This window comes from Lemur catta, chromosome 7, assembly GCF_020740605.2.
Source record: "Lemur catta isolate mLemCat1 chromosome 7, mLemCat1.pri, whole genome shotgun sequence".
Taxonomy (NCBI): Eukaryota; Metazoa; Chordata; class Mammalia; order Primates; family Lemuridae; genus Lemur; species Lemur catta.
In genome coordinates, this window is record NC_059134.1 from 25,165,762 (window position 1) to 25,183,584 (window position 17,823).

At 38.6% G+C, this 17,823-nt stretch overlaps 1 protein-coding gene across 1 annotated transcript in view; it reads left to right on the forward strand.

Annotated features, from left to right (window-relative positions):
* Positions 1-5,604: 5,604 nt before the first annotated feature.
* The window catches only part of NXPE4 (neurexophilin and PC-esterase domain family member 4), a 28,932-nt gene continuing 16,713 nt past the window's right edge, over positions 5,605-17,823 (forward strand). The window contains exons 1-2 of the mRNA XM_045556918.1: positions 5,605-5,672; positions 12,925-13,030. Of these exons, the coding sequence (XP_045412874.1) occupies positions 5,605-5,672; positions 12,925-13,030 (174 nt within the window). The remainder of the gene's footprint in view (positions 5,673-12,924; positions 13,031-17,823) is intronic.

The following is a 17,823-nucleotide window of genomic DNA, read 5'->3' on the forward strand; positions in this document are numbered from 1 at the left end:
ATGATATTAAACCTTCCTATTCATAAATATGACATAATATTACATTTGTTCAGGTCTTATTTTATGTCCTTCAATATTTGTAATGTTGTCTATAAAAGTCTTTTATAGACAATCTTTTGTTAATTTTAGATGTTACTGCAGATGGGACTTTTTTATTATGTTTTTAATGGGCTATTATTACTACTTAGGGATACAATTGAATTTATATGTTGATCTTCATATTTGTTTCCTTGGACTGCCATAACAAAGTACCACAAACTGTGTGGCTTAAAACAACAGAAATTTATTCTCTCAGAGTTCCATAGTCCTCAAGTCTGAAATTAAAGTGTCAGCAAGCCAGTGCTTCCTCCCTCCGAAGGCTCTAGGGGAGAATCCTTGCCGGTCTCTTGTAGCTGCTGGTGGCTCCAGCATCACTCTAATCTCTGCCTCTGTTCCACGTGACCTCCTTCTCTCCCAGTGGCTCTCTCTGTGTCCCCTTTTTCTTCTTATAAAAACACTAGTCACTAAATTTAGGGCCCAACCTAAATAGAGGTTGATTTCATCTTGAGATCCTTAACTAATTACATCTGCAAAGATTCTCTTTCCAAATAAAGCCACATCCTGAGGTTCCAGGTAGGAATGAATTTGGAGAGAGCACTGTTCAACTGACTTACAGTCTTGTATCAAACAATTTGCCCAAGCTTCCTTATTGTTTCTAATAATTTACGGATTAACTATGTAGACTTTTATGTCACCATCAAATAGAGACAGCTTTTCTCATTTTCTGTCTCTTCTCTCATTCTTTTTTCTTCTTAGGTGTTCTTACTTTGGCTACAACTCCAGGAAAATGGAATTGAATTAAAGTTGTGATGACAAACAAATTTAATTTGTTTCTAACTTTAGTGTGAATTCTTCTAAAATTTTACAAATATGTGTAATGTATTTGATGTAGGGTTTTAATAAATATCCCCTATTACTGAGGTCCCCAACCCCTGGACCACAGAGCTCCGCCACCCCACCACCCTGTCTGTGGAAAAATTGTCTTCCATGAAACTTAGGATTCGGGGGTGGTTAGAGGGGGGCGTGGCACAGCAGGAGATGATCAGCTGGTGAACAACCGAAGCTACATCTGTATTTACAGCTGCTCCCCTCCTCATCACTAGCATCACCACCTGAGCTCTGCCTCCCCTCCCCCACCAGTCTGTGGAAAAATTGCCTTCCAAGAAACCAGATTTTTTTTTTTTTTTTTGAGATAGAGTCTCGCTCTGTTCCCCTGGCTAGAGTGCCTTGGCATCAGCCTAGCTCACAGCAACCTCAGACTCCTAGGCTCAAGCAATCCTCCTGCCTCAGCCTCCCAGGTAGCTGGGACTATAGGCACTCACCATCATATCCGGCTAATTTTTTGTTTCTATTTTTAGTAGTCCGGCTAATTTTTCCTGTTTTTAGTAGAGATGGAGTCTCACTCTTGTTCAGGCTGGTCTCAAACTCCTGCTCTCAAGCGATCCTCTCACCTTGGCCTCCCAGAGTGCTAGCATTACAGGCGTGAGCCACCGTGCCCAGTCATTGTTTTGCTTTTAAATTATGAGCAAGTGTTGCATTTTATTGACATTTTTTTCAACATCAATTGAAATAATCACAGTTTTTTTCATTCACTCTCTTAAGTAACTAGGGGATTACAAATTAAATTGACAAAAGACAGATGAACTGGAGAAAAAGATTTATACTATGCATATGAGAGCCAACAAAAGTCGCTGGCTCATTAAATGATTAAAGTTAGAGGCTTATATACCTAACTTAGTATGGAAAAAGGAGAGGGAAGAAAAGGCTCTTACAGGAAGAACAAATAGGTTTCTTTAGGAAAGACAAATGGGTTTTTAGGCAAACAAAGGGAGACAAAAAAAGTTTGTGATAATGTTTGTTTATGTTAGCTGAGAGGAGTCTTGTTTATGGCTATGAAACATCTCCAGAGAGGGAATTTATGGCAACCTCATTTCCCAGATGTTGCTGCTTTTAGTTAGATATGTAAAGCTCGGAGAAGGCTTCTTGCTGCATCTGTTGAATCTCAAATGTCTTCAGCCATAAGATAACCTTTATATCAATTCTGGAATTCCAAGTGATTCCCCATGTGGTAAAATACAACGATGTCCATCATTTTCTTCCTGGGACAAACCTAGCTTGGCCATGATGGTTTTCTTCCCCCATACATTGCAGAATTCAAATGGCTAGCAATTTATTTAAAACCATTCGCTCTTGTTCCATGGTGAAATTAATTTTTCCTTTCTTTACTTTCCTTACAAAATAGTTTGGGGAATTTTCAATTTTTTTTCTATTTCTAAAATAGTTTATGTAACTTAGGTAAAGTAGGGTGAAAATGAAATGGCCCTTCAATAATGGGGTGCAAGGAGAGAACTGTGGTAAAGGCCTAGCTAAAAATAGTGCACAGGCCTAGCTAAAAATAATGATAATAATTCGTAACTGTCCCCCTGTAATTGCCACTCCAGAGCCACACAACTAGTCGTCATAAAGATTCTTAACTTCTCCCCATAGCTGGTGTCCATAAAGATTTTTAACTTTCTCCATAGATAACATCACCGTTTCGAAACCTAAAGGTAGTTTTTAAGATACCTTCCAGGCCCCACATTCCAGTGGATCCACTGGCCCACCCAGACAAGCAGCCCATACCAAGAAACTGACTCAGCTGGAATTGTGACCCCAGGGACTACAGCAAGACAAGAAGATGATTTCTACTTCCCTATAATTTTGCCCTAATGAACAACCCTAATTGCCTAATCTCTTGCCTACCAAACTATCCTTAAAAACCCTGTCTCCCAAGTTCTCGGAGAGGCAGATTTGTGAAATTTCTCCTGTCCCCCCACTTGGGGCTCTGCGGAATAAAACTCTTTCTCCATTGCAATCCTGACTGTCTCAGTACATTGGCTCTTCTCTGTGCAGCGGGCCATACAACCCGGTTGGGCGGCAACAATTAATAGGGTGAAATTTGTGCCCTGTGGACAGAGATTAGAGATTTTGTATTATGAATTCACATTCTGTAATAATTAAATGTTAGCTAGACGCAGTGGCACACGCCTGTAGTCCCAGCTGCTCAGAAGACTGAGGCGGGAGGATTGCATGAGTCCAGAAGTTGGAGTCCAGCCTGCTATAGCAAGACTCTGTCACTAAAAGTTAAAAATTAAAAAAAAATAAACTTAAAATTTTTAATAGACTTTACTTTTCAAAAAAATTAGATTTAGGGAGTGGGGAGGAGAAAAAAAGAAAAAAAAATAGATTTACAGAAAAATTAAGATAGCAAAGCTTTCCCATATACCATGCACTCTTCTATTAGTCTCATCTTATATTACTATGGCACATTTATGCTATGATATAAATGTACATATGTAGTATATGTTACTTTGGTAAATTATATATTGTGGTACATTGTTACAATTAATGAGTCAATATTATCATTTACCCAAGTCTATCCTTTATTCAGATTTCCTTAGTTTTTACCCAATGTTCTTTTTCTGTTCCAAGATCCCATATTACATTCAGTAGTCCTGTATTCTTAGGCCCCTTTTGGTTGTAACAGTTTCTTAGACTTTCCTTGTTTTTGATGAGTTAGTTTTGAGGATTGGTCAAGTATTTCATAAATTAGTAGAATGTCCCTCAGTTAGAATTTTTCTAGTGTTTTTCTCATGGTAAGACTGGGTTTATGGGCTTAGGGGAGGAAGACCACAAATGGATATAAAGTGCCATTTTCATCACATCGTGTCAAGGGCACATATTATTATGATTTTCACTGCTATTGTTCACCTTGATCATCAGGCTGGGGTAGTGTTTGTCAGGTTTCTCCACTTTGGAAGTTACTCTTCCCCTTTCCATGCTGTAGTCCTTGGAAGGAAGTTACTGTGTACAGAACAATTCCTTTTTTCATTTGGGCTTTTTTTATTCTTCATCCCATCAATTGTTTGTGTTATCTACCTCAAAAATATTTCCTCTGTGTCAAACTTTGCAAATATGTTGGCATAAAGTTATTTTAGTATTCTCTCATGATTTTAAAAATATTCCTGGTGTCAGATGTGATATACCCTTTTATAATCCTAAAATTAATTATTTGTATATTTTCTTTTTCCTTTGATCAACTTTACTGGAAAGTTGCTCACTTTTTAGATTTACTCTAAGAATTAGCTCCATATCCTGTTGATCATTTCTGTTGCTTGTTTTATTTCCTATTAGTATCTTTTCTTACATTTATAAATTCCTTACTTCTACTTTCTTCAGATTTACTGTACTGTCCTTTTTCTATTCTTAACTTGGACACCTAACTCATTTAGTCTTAATTTTCATTGCTATTTAATAGCTGCATTTACACTTATATGTTTTTCTTTCTCTATAATTTGGCAGCATTCCACAATGTTTGATACAAAGCACTCTCATTGTTAGTCCTTGTCAAATATTTTGCAATTTCATTGCAATTTACATTTAAATGATGGATTTGAAAGTTGTTGAGACTTCCTTTGGGACCCAGTATGTGATCTATTTTTGGTTTTCACATGTACTTGAAAATAGGCTCTCTCTTTTTCCTTGATTTTTCCCCTACCTTTCTGGGGATTTTTATTAAATATTGGTACTGATTTTTAATTCCTTTGATCCTTTGATATTTTTTAAATTGTCTTTCATATTCTTTCGATTCTGTTTTCCTTCTTGATGATTTCTGGGAAAGTTCCTCAACCTGATCTTCCAGCTCACTAATTTGATTTTTGTATACCTTCTACTCTTGCATCAGACTTATTTATTTCAGTTATTATATATTTCAGATCAAGAATATTCAACCAGTTCTTCTTTCTGACTGCTTGCTTCTGCTTTACGTTTTGCAGATTTCTACCTCATCACTTTTTAATGATTGTTTATTATGCTTAATTCCAATTCTTGCTCTATGTATTCCATTGCTTTTTTCCATTCTTATATAGTAGTTGTGTTCTTCAAATGCCTCATTATTTATTCCTGTGAGGTCACATTCCCCTAGGATTGTCTGCTACTTTGGATGGCAATGTCTTCCTAGGAGAATAAGCCAAATTCCAAGCCTTAGCTTGTGCCCCCTTTTTAGTGCTAAGAGCCTCTTTTTTTTTTTTTAACTACTCCAGACTGATTGGTAGTAAGAGCCTCCATTTTCATCTGTCCTCAACCATTTTTCATTCTCTCACACACGTCATGTGACACTGACACTAACCTCAAGTGATTCTTCTGCACCTCCATCTAAGCATGGCTTTTCCCAAGAACTATCATCATCTTGGGATCCAATCATCTAGACCACAGGTTCTCAAACAAAGGTGGTACATAGAAATGTGTAAGGGAAATCTGGGGGTTGCTGTAATGATTCTGGGTTACTACAGGCATTTAGGCCAAGAGGCTAGGAATACTAACCATCCTTTGATGCATGGAAAAATCCCACAAAATGAAATATTGTACCAGACAAAATTACGATAGTGCCTTTGTGGATGGCAGTGAAGGAGAAGTCAAAGTTTAGGACTGCCTCAGTCATTTGTACACATAGGTTTCTCCTCTCTGTGCTCAGGGTTCTCTGGTGGTACCTAATGCTACGACACTGTCTCCAGCTGGTGCTGAATGATGACGCTGTCTCTGTCTGCCCAACAGAAGCAAGATGGCAATCAGTGTTCTAGCCAGGGCATTGCAAGGCAATTGAAAGAACTCGGAATGCTCACTAAGTCCTTTCCCTGTCATGGCTGTAGCGGCCCGATTACAGAACGGGGGATGAACACAGAAAGAAACACACAGACACACAAAGACGGTACAAGACTGCAGCGCCGAAAAGCACCAGTCGCTTTATTTTTACACTCCTTTTGTCCAGCAGCTACTTTCTGGTACGTGACTATCTTTAGAGTCCTGAGGTGATATGTTCCATTTCTTATGGAAATTGCTCAAGGGAGGTAGACATTTGCATGTTAACCTTTGGACCTCATTACCTCGTGCAGGACAATGAGACATGCCTTGGCTTGTGTGCAAGACCTAAGGCCCTTGGCTATTTTCCATAGGGAACAGTTTGTCTGTTCAGTAGGCCATTCACCTTTAGCTCCAGGGAGCATTCAGCAGTCAATAGGCCGCATGCGGATCTATTGACTTCTGGTGTCAAGGAGTGTTCTGGACCTATTGACCTTTGGACCCAAGAAGCACGACCAGCTTCGCTGACTCTGGGCTCAAGCCAATTCTTGCCCAGGGATGGTCCCTACATCGGCCCCCAGCTTTTTTCTTTCCTAGGCTGGCTTCCTCTTCTTAAACCTTTATCTCCATCATATACATTAGAACCTAATCATCTGGGACTTTCCAGAGATTTTGCACAGTTTTTGCTAATATCCGAAGCCTGTTATCTCCCTTTCACTCTGTGGCATCCCCAAGATTGGATCAAATGAGAGCACCAGCATCCTCTGTTAGTATTTCATCTTGCTACCTTACTATGAACACTGATTCTTAATAGCATATGAAAAAGGCAATAATAAATGAATAGCCAATTTCGAAAAATTAGAGCCACAAAAGGGGATTTACCCTAGAAGGTAAGATATACAAAGTCATGTTTAAAGATCAAAACAAAAAGCAACAGTGGAACATTGGTAGATGAAAATACACCAAACACAATGAAGATCCCAGAAAAACAGATGGCAACTTGAAATGATAGAAGGGGCAGCATCAATCTGTGTGGAAATGACGGGCTATTTGGTGGATTCGTTCATAAATGTTATGGGAAACTGAATCATTGCATGGAGAAGGAAACGTTTTCAAAACGTTTTACTTTTAAATAATTTTAGAGTCACAAAAATGTCAAGAGTAGTACAGAGGGTTTTCCTATACCCTTCAGCCAGCTTCAGTGAGTGATGACATCTTGCATAACCATCATACAATGTTCAAAATCAAGGCATTAACACTGACACATTAGTGACTATCACCTGAACTACAGACTTTATTTGGGTTTTGCTCGTTTCTCCAGTAATGTCCTTCTTCTGTTTCAGGACCTGGTCTAGGACCCCACATTGCATTTAGTCATCAGGTCTCCTCAGGTGCCTCCAATCCATGACAGTTGCTTAGATGCTTGGTCTTGTGTTGTTTTTCACGATTGTGACACTTTTGAAGGGAACTAGTTATTTGTAGAATGTTCCTCAATTTTGTTTCACCCTAAATTTTCTCATAATTACATCGAAGTCATGCATTATTGTCAAGAACGTCATAGAAGTGGTGTCCCTTTCTTGGCATAGCATTCATGAAGGAAGATTACTGATGGCCTTACCTCGATCACTCGTGTAAGCCAGTTGTCTGTTGAATTTCTCCACTGTGACCTTACTGTTTTTCACTTTGAAATTAATAAATATGTGGGCGGAAAGATATCCTTGTTTCTCTTCAACCTTTCACTGACTGCTTTTAGGATTCATCAGCAGATCTTGACTACAGCAATTATTACTGAGGAGTTTTCATGGTGATTTTGCATTTCCTTCACTTTAGCTACGTATTTTAATTGTAATTCTTCTGTAGGGGACAGTTGTTTCTCCTACTCCATTTATTTATGCTATGATTTATTTTTATCAACATGGACTCATGGATTTATTTTTATTTCGTGAGTTATATTCCAAAACTCTTATTATTTATTTTGCGGCTCAAATTGTTCCAACTTTGGGCATGGGGAGCTCTTTCAGGTTGGCTTCTGTGCCATTTTGACATGTCCCTTCTCTTTTTTAAAAGCATTTCCTAGCACTACAAAATGCTTCAGGCTCATCTCATATCCCCTGAAAAAGTAGTGCAATCAACCAACTACTTCACCCAGGAGCTCTGGCTCCTTTTCTTAAAGAATTAAGAAACCAAGGTCTGGGCACTAAGCATCATTGCTTCCGGGGCCTCTCAGTGGACAGACCTTGGTATATATGTCTGTGTGTTCAAACTCACATATACATGCAAATGCATAGCTATCTATCTATTTATCAAAACACTCTGAGCACATACTGATAACTCTAATTCCAGTTAAATACCACAAGGTTAATTTTAATATACCTATTATGTTTTCTTGTTCATAATTTATTTTTCCTAAAATATTTACTGTCTGGCTCTTTATAGAAAAAAATTTTCCACCCCTGGTTTAGATCATTCAGATTTCAGGTCACTATTCATATCTTTAGATTTAAATCTGTCTTGATAGCAGTTTTCTATGTTCCATTTCTCTTTTTTTCCCTCTTCCTTTGTCTTCTGTTGGGTTAATTGAGAGTTTTTTTGTTATTCCATTTAATCTCCGTTGTTGATTTATTATTTATATCTCTTTTTAAAAAAATTTTTAGCAGTTACACTAGGGATTACAATATTTTTCTTAATTAATCAGAGTCTATATTCAAACCATATTAGCCCACTTCACATATGGTATAAGGACTTTAAGATAGTTTTTCCAACTTCCTACCTTTTATTTCTTGTGCTTTTATTGTTATACATTTTACTTTAATATATCCTATAAACACATAGTGCACTGTCTACTATTTTTACTTTATAGAGCCATTTGTTTCTTAAAGCAATTAAAAATATGTGGAGGGAAAAAAACTGTGGGAGGCTGAGGCAGGAGGATTGCTTAAGCTTAGGAGTTCAAGACCAGCCTGAGCAAGAGGGAGACCCCGGTCTCTACAAAAAATAGAAAAATTAGCCGGGCATCTTGGCACACTCCTGTAGTTCCAGCTACTTGGGAGGCTGAGGCAGAAGGATCGCTTGAGCCCAGGAGTTTGAGGTTGCAGTGGGCTATTATGACACCACTGCACTCTAGCTGGGGTGACAGAGTGAGACTCTGTCTCAAAAAAAAAGAACTAAAAAATATTTTTATATATTATACCCTCATTTATTCATTTTCAGCACTCTGTATTTCATTGTGAAGACCCAAGTTTCTCTCTGATATCATATTTCTTCATACTCAAGAATGAACTTGATTTAGTATTTATTTAAGTGTAACTCTGCTGGTAATAAGTTCTGTTTTTGTTTGCTAAGAAAGTATTTCTGCTCTATTTTTGAAAGGTATTTTTGCTAGGCATAGAATTCTAATTCTTAGATTTGTTTTTTCTTTCAACACTTTAAAAATTTTACTCCATTTTCTTTTGGTTACATGGTTTCTGATAAGTAGTCTGCTGTAATTCTCATTACAGGTCATGTGTCCTTTTTCTCTGGCCACCTTTGGGGTTTTTCTCTGTCTTTTATGTTCAGCAGTTTAAATGTAATGTGTATGTTTGGTATTTATCCTGCTTGGTGTTTACTGAGCTTCTTGGATCTATGGTTGGGTGTGTTACTGATTTTGGAAAATTATCAACCATTATTTCTTTAAAAATAACTCTTTAAAAAGTCATTCTCTATCACTAGTCTCCTTCTAGGAGTCTAGTTATACATATATTAAACCATCTATTATTGCCCCACACATCTTGGATTCTCCCTCTTCTTCTTCTTCTTTTCTCTCTCTCTCTCTCTCTCTCTGTCTCTCTTGGGGTTTCAGATTGTGTTATTTCTACCAATCTATCTTCAAGTTCACTGATTCTTCACTTGATTGCATCAAGTCTATTGATGAGCCTGTCCAGGCATTCTTCAACTCTGTTATTGTGGTTTTTATTTCTATCATTTTATTTTTAGTTTTTCTTATCCATTACTGTGCTGAAACTCCACATCTGATCTTTCGTGTTGTCCACCTTTTCTATTACTTTATCATATCAATCATAGTGATTTTAAATTCTCCATTAGATAATTACAACATATGTGTCATATCTGAATCTGATTCTGTTTCTTCTCTACCTCATAGGAGTGTGTCATTATATTACCCTGCCTTTTTCTATATGCCTCAGAATTTTTTGTTGAAATTGGGACATTTTATATCAAATGTATCAAGTAGAGACTTAGGTAAATAATTTTTATGCTTTAAAATGTGCATATATTTTGTCCTGCTAGGCCTTTAGTGTGGGGAGTTGCATTAATTTAGGCAGGAATCAGGCTGGGCTTGAAGTGTATTATTACTATGGTTGTCCTCAGCGTACCAAAGACTTCAAATTCCTTTAGAAATATATAATGTTTGGAATGAGGGCTAGCTTGCCATAGTGTTTTTCTCAATGTTTGCTCTACCCACACTTCTGGATCTTCCCTTTGTGCTGTATCTTGGAGAGGGTCTGTCACCTAATGTTCATTATAATACTCCACTGTTCCTTGTTACTTAATGTCTTTTAGCATTATGGTAGGGGTGGGGATATATAGTAAGTCCTCAATAAATGTTAGCTATTGCTAATCTATGTGCTTCTCCACATCCACCCCCACCAACTGCTTTCTTCTTTACATATATGCATCTCTTTCAAATTCCAGCGAAGAGGAGATCTGAGTGGTAGGCAGTCACCACCTAAAGGGAGCACCCTTATTTAGCAAGATTCTCATGCCAGCCTCTCCATAGGTTTCTGCTACCATATAGTTTGTTGCCTTTGAAATGGGTGCCCATCTCTGTTACAGGGTAGTGGGGTAATAAGCAATTTAGGTATAAGCATTTTTCACTAACTTTTTCAAAGAGGGCTATGGGCATGGCAGTCACCCTAAAGTTCATACATTTTTCCATTGCCATTCTGAAAATGGCAGAGTCCATGATGCTCTGTGACTAGTAAATCTGGGACCATTGTGAGATATCTATCCATGCACCTGCCACAGCATTGGTCTTTTTACTCTCTGTTATTAACATGGTTAAACTACCATGGCCTGTGCCACTCATCATTGCTTAATGACATATAAAGAGTCCTATGACAAATTCTCATGGCTGTAATCTTGAGTCATTCTTGCTGTTGCATCATCTCTAATCTTTATGTTTATCCTTCCATGGTTAGAGACCCTCTCTCTGTAATCAAAAACCATGGAAATGAGATGTCCTACCAAGCAATGTAACCTCCATAGTGATGGGGCACATCTTGTTTGATCCCTGAGACCACAGTAGTTGTTTCCTTAACTTGTGGCTCAGCCTCCACTGAAGGTTCCCTGGACACTCGCTCCTTGATTTGCCTGATGCTGACACTCTGCCCGTTTTGCTTGGGCTCTTAAAACCCTGGCCAGCACTACTCTTGCCTTACTCACACCCCCAAAGAACTGTCTCCTGGATTATATTTTACTGTGTAAATAATGGACAACAAATACAAATACATGAATCATTGGATCTACCTGAACTTGGTTACTGCCTATGGGTGGAGTCACGCTGATAGTGGAAAGTGCTCTGAATCAGAGATCAAAATGACAGGAATCCTGCGCTCAGCCCTGCCTCAAAGCTCATTAGATGACCTAAGCAAAGCATTTAAACTCTCTTTTGTGCTCCCAGTTCTTTATGTCAAACATATCTATTATGCCTACCTCATAAAAAGATGCCAGTTTAACATGAATAATGACAAAAAATCTATGTGTGTCAGAGTAGACTGTGAACTTGGGTGGCTGCTGGCATCAGTATCCTAAGGAGCAGCCAAACCAAACCCCCTGCAAATATTCTTTTCTTTTCTTTTTTTTTTTTTTTGTTTTGTTTTCTTTTCTGGCAGCACGACCCACCCCCACCCACGCGTGGTCCCCTACACACACCCCGGGAGGGGAGCGCGGAGAGCATGGAGGGGGTGGAGGAGCAGTCACGCCATGGGAGGGGTGGGCTGGCCCCCCTAATTTTTTCTTAATATAGGCTCTTTAGGGAAAAATTGAGCAATCTTAGAATCAGTCATGCAGCTTTTCCAAAGGTCATGATATAAAGACATAAAGAAGTATTGTTAAGGCTGGTTTGGTAGAGCATGACCCAGGATGTTAGAAGAATTATCTGGAATATCCTTGTGAAACATGTCTTGACTCTTGCATTACTGGGTTTTTTTTTTAATAAGAGTGGAATGATTGATGGACATGTTTACATATGTTTACCCTCCTGTGTGGGGCAGCACAAATGAAACCCATGGAGAGAACCACAGTGCTAAGGTAGGCACTGGTGGAGCTGTCCTGGGCACCTGCTCTTTCTGGTGCTGTTTCTGTCAGATCAAGAATACAAAGCCCAAGTGGATTCAAATGTATGATTGTAAACTGTCACTGTTGGTCCGAGATACGATAAATATTATTGTCTAGCTTACATTGTATTAATATTTAAGGTTCTTTTGGTTCAATTCAGCAAATTTTATTGAGTACCTTCTATGTAAAAGATAATATGCACTTGGGTTAGGGAGAGTAAATTTTGAAGATGGAAAATTTTAAAAGGGCAAGAGTCAAGCAATCTGATTTTAAAAGACAACTTGAAATTCCAGTATAGAGATAAATGTTAAGACGAACCATACAAAAACATTGATAAAACCTGACAAATTTTTAGAGAAAGTGATAAATATACGTTTTAAAATAATTCTCTTCCAGTTTGAAGGGTGCTAGATAGACTGATGAGACAAGAAAGAGGAACCTACTAACAGACTGGGATTAAGGAAGCTGGAAAACTAATTTACATTCAAAGGGCACTGTAATCATGTGGTTCTCAGTGTCAGTATCTGCTGAAGTGTTTTGTGTCTGTTCTTTGTTTTTAAGAGAATAAGGAACCTGTTAGTAAGGTGACAAACAGCCTGGAGACTTCAGCTTCACATGAGCAACCCTGCATTCTTCAGGCCGGTAGCTGCTGAATTTCTTAGAGTTCGTGGTGGACTCCATGGAGTATCTCTTCTGTAGAATGTATAATACAACTGATAGCCAAAAGAGAGCCAAGAGCAGCTGGGAGGGCCAAGGTTTAGTTCTGGGAGTAATTTATCTGAGGATAAAAATAATCAGAAGCCATAAAAAAATTAATGTATTTCCATATTTATTTTCTTTTCTGTTTTGTCTTGTTATATGCTTGTGTGTGTGTGTGTGTGTGTGTGTGTCTGTGTGTGTGTGTGTGTGTGTGTGTGTTTGTATTGTCTCTTGTAGGATCCTAATCCTGAAAACAAGAATGACAAATTATAAGCCACTGCTGGTGCTGATGTTTGTATTAGCCTCCTGGATCACATTTACAGTTTTCCAAAATGCCACAAAGGTAGGCAATGCTTTCTTTCTGTGTTTTATAAAAGCTTATTTTTACTTGATACCTAACCTATTGTAAGAAAGTCCAAACTACAAGGCCTATAGATTGTAGGAGGAGAGCTTCAACAGCTTTTGCTTTTCTTGCCTGTGCTTTTGAGATCTTATCCAAACAATCTTTGCCTAGACCAATGTCCTGAAGCATTTTCCCTAAGTTTGCTTATGGTATTTTCATAGTTGGGGGTCTTACATTTAAGTCTCCAATCCATTTTTAGTTGATTGTTGTATGTGGGAAGAGACACAGATCTAGTTTCATTCTTCTTCATATGGACGTCCAGTTTTTCCAACACCATTTATTGAAAAGACTTTCCTTTCCCCACTTTATATTCTTGGTACTTTTGTCAAAAATCAGTTCACTGTAAATATGTGGATTTATTTCTGGGTTCTCTATTCTGTTCCACTGGTCTATGTGTCTGGTTTTATGCCAGTATCATGCTGTTCTGGCTACCATAGTTTTGTAGCGATTTTTTTTTTTTTTTGTAGTGCATATTGAAGTCAAGTAATGTGATGCCTCAGTTTTGTTCTTTTTACTCAGGATTTTCTTTCTTTTTTTTTTTTTTTGTTGGCTATTGTGGGTCTTTGGTCATTCCATATGAATTTTAGGATTGTTTTTCCTAATTCTGCAAAGAACATCATTGGTATTTTTATAGGGATTGCACTGAATCTGTAGATCACTTTGACTAATATAGACATTTTAACAATATTAATTCTTCCAATCCATGAACATGGAATACCTTTCCATTTTTTGTGTCCTCTTCAATTTGTTTTATTAGTGTCTGATAGTTTTCATTGTAGATATCATCCACCTTTTTAATTAAAATTATTCCTAGGCATTTTTTGTAACTATTGTAAATGGGATTGATTTCTTGATTTTTTTTCAGATTGTTTGCTATTGGTATATAGAAATGCTACTGATTTTGTATGTTGATTTTGTATCCTGCAACTTTATTGAATTTGTTTATCAGTTCTACCAGTTTTGCTGGAGTATTTAGGTTTTTGTAAATACAAGATCATGTTGTCTGCAAACAGTGACAAGTTAACTTCCTCCTTTCCAGTTTGCATGCAGTCTTTGTGGCCTGACTGCCTTTTAAATTTATTCCAAGATCCAGGCCACTATAGTCAGCTGGTGATGGACCCAGCCAGACCTCAGGTTCCTACCTTTGGGGTGGAGGATTCCCCTCTGGCCATGACTGGTCTAAATGCTCTCCATGGGTACCAGCCAAATTCTACCCTGTGTTGTGTTCCACTGTGATAGGGAAGCCCTGAGTTCCAGTGCAAAGTCCCACAATCACTTCACTCTCCCTCCCCCAAGCACACACATTCTCTCTCTGTAGGGTCCTGCCAGAGGGTAGTGGAGGGGTGGTGTAGGTAATGCAGGAGTGTCTTTTCTACTCTCTTCAGTGCCTCTTTCTTTGATACAATGTTAAAACCACCTACTACAATCACTCACTTGACTTTTGGTTCTTATTACAGTGCTTTCTTGCATGGATGGTTATTCATTTTGGTGTTCCTGTACAGGGATGATAGCTGGAAAGTTCTATTTGGCCATCTTGTTCTGACTGCCACTTCATATCTTTTAACTGGAGAATTTAATCCATTTACATTCAAGGTTATTATTGATAGGTATGGACATACTCCTGCTATTTTATTAATTGTTTTCTAGTTGTTTTGTAGATGCTTTGTTCCCTTCTCTCTTGCTTTCTTTCTATGTGGTTTGATGGCTTTCTGCAGTGCTATGCTCTGGTTCTTTTCATTTTATCTTTTGTAAAGATAAGCCTATCTATTATAAGCTTTTGTTTTGTGATTACCCTAAGGCTAACATAAAACATCTTATAGCAGGTTAATTTAAGCTAGTAACAGCTTATTTTGATCCCATACACAAACTCTCTACTTTTACTTTCCCTCCTCCCATGCATGTTTTTGATGTCATACTTTGTATCTTTTAAAAAATTATTATTGCTTCAGTGGTTTTTAATGGTTTTGCTTTTTGACCTTTATGATGGAGATATAATTGATTTACCCACTGTCATTACAGTAACAAAGTGTTTTGAATTTGACATTTCTTACTTTTATCAGCAGTTCTTATACTTTCATGTGTTTTTATGCTTCTAATTAGCATCATCACCTTCCTTCAGCTTGAAGAACTTACTTTAGCATTTTTTGTAATGTATGCATAGTGGTGACAAACTCTCTTAGCTTTTGTTTGTCTGAGAAAATCTTTATTGGCTCTTTGTTTTTGAAAGACAGGATTGCTAGTAATAGTATTCTTGGTTGGCAATCCTTTCCTTTCAGAATTTTGAATATATCATTCCACCTGCTTCTGGCTTGCAAGCTTTCTACTGATAAGTCTGCTGATAGTTTTACGGTGGTTCTCCTATACATGAAGATTCACTGGAGTGTTGAATGTGTCTTGCAGTTCTTTATATCTTCATGGTGTGGGGGGGGCTGGGTGCAAGAGTTTATCTCCCATTCTCTTTACACTAAGCAAAGGAGAGGATCTATGGCAAATCCCGGTACTTACACTCAGGCTGCACCTTCTCATCTTGGAGAGATAGCTGCTGGGAGTGGGCCGCAGCACCTTAGCTTTTCCTACCTCCACCTATTTGTTTTCTGTGTTCTTCAGTAACTCAGGATTGCAAAGCCTCCTTGACTCCCAAAGCTAGGTCATTAAAGAGACAATCCCATAGGTGGGAGCTATGGAAGTTGCAGCACTTGGCACATGGCCCAACTCCATCCAGAAAGAATGGATAGGCCTAAATTTATTTCTGGGGTGAGCAGCCTGGGGGAAGTCTCATGAAGTGCCAAGCTCTGGCTCCAGCTACCAAAACACTGTTTGTTTGCCCTGCTAGCGCCCCGATACAAGTTCTTTAGAAACTAGGCTGTCAAGTAGCCACTGGGTGTGGGGGATGGGGGGTGGGTGTTGTAAGCCCCTTCCAGAGGGAAAGTGAGAGTTGCATGTTCCTGCCCCTTTTCTGCATTGCACCAAAGAGGTGTAGCCCCTGGAAGTGTTTGGATTCCTGTTTAAACCTATCTCTTTGTTCTGTGATCAAAGAAGCCTTGTGTATACCTAGTGCCTTCTATTCCCAGAGTTACTGGATTTAGGATGGAGTCCTTCAATAATTAGCTTAGCTTTAAAAATTGTGGCTCTAAATGTGTGTTTCAAACCCCTTCTGGGGAGAAACTGAGAGTTCCATTTTTTGAGCCCCTTCTCAGCATCACTCCAGGGGCCGGAAGTCTCTGGAGGTGCTTGCATGCCATTTTAAAATGTAGCTTTTTTCCTGCCATCTAGAGAGACACACGTATGCCAGTCCCTTCTGCTCCCAGAGTTAGGAAATTTACGATGCAGTCCCATAGGTAGATGTTGTAAGAGTTGAGGTGTTTGATGTGAGTGCAAACTCGTCCCAGGCTGGCACCAGGTTCATAATTGACTGTCTCTTTACCTCCCTGATGCAAGGTTTTTAGACGTAAGGCCACCAGGTAGCTACATGTTTTGTAAACCCCTTCTAGTGGAAACAGAGAGCTGTGTTTTTTAATCTCCTTTTCTGATAAAGCCTCTGAAGTGCTTGTATGCTTGTATAAAACTGCCACTCTTTTTCCCATAGTCCAGAGAGACTGCTTATGTCCAATCCCCTCCACTCCTGTAGCTGATGAATTAAGAGTCCAATCATGGGGAAACTTAGGGTTAGGGTCCTAAATCCTCCTCTCCACAGGGAGAAACTGGGTGTTAGGGATCCCTCCCCCAATTTTATGGCACAGTGCCTGGGTAGGGTCCCTGCCCACGTGCACCTCAGCTCTTCCTATCCATTTGATGTGGATTTTTTCTCAGTTGGCTGGTGGGTAGGAGTCTCCCAACTGGTCTCTGACTCTCTTACTCAGAGGGAATTGGTCCATGGATAGATGTTTATTTGGTGCATCTGTGAAAGGAAAGAGAGTCAGGAGCTTCCTATTCTGCCATGTTCGTGATGTCACTCAGGTACTTTATTATTTTCTGTTGCTGTAATTTTTTGTCTGTAAATGGTGTTCTTTTAAAATTACATTTTCTGATTATTTGTTGCTGGTATAGAGGAATGCAATTGATTTTTGTATACTGAACAGCAAATTTTTGCTTTCCAAATTCTCTAATTGATTCATTTATGTCATCTAGCATCTCTCTGAGAATAGAAAGTATATTTATTCTAAAGCTTCTATCTTTTGCAAAACTCTCATCTACTTGTATTTGGAGCTATGATTTTCTTCCTCAATCTAATTTCATCTTTTATTTTTCAGGAAATTTCTCAGAAGTTCTGGTTAAATTAAGGCATCTCTTCCTATTTCCTAAAATAAGATTCCTTTCTGTCTTTTATAGGATTTTATGATGGGAAATTGAGTCTGCAATATGTGCTTAGTCCCTCATTTTGAATCACAATTTTCCCATTATATTTCTACCAAAAATATTGTGCACAGAAAATTATTCTACCATTCTAAAAATCATGTACTGGCTGGGTGTGGTGGCTCACACCTGTAATCCTAGCACTCTGGGAGGCTGAGGCAGGAGGATCATTTGAGCTCAGGAGTTTAAGACCAGCCTGAGCAAGAATGAGACCCTGTCTCTACTAAAAACATATAGAAAGATATTAGCTGGACAACTAAAAATATATATAGAAAAAATTAGCCGAGCATGGTGGCGCATGCCTGTAGTCCCAGCTACTCAGGAGGCTGAGGCAGGAGGATCGCTTGAGCCCAGGAGTTTGAGGTTGCTGTGAGCTAGGC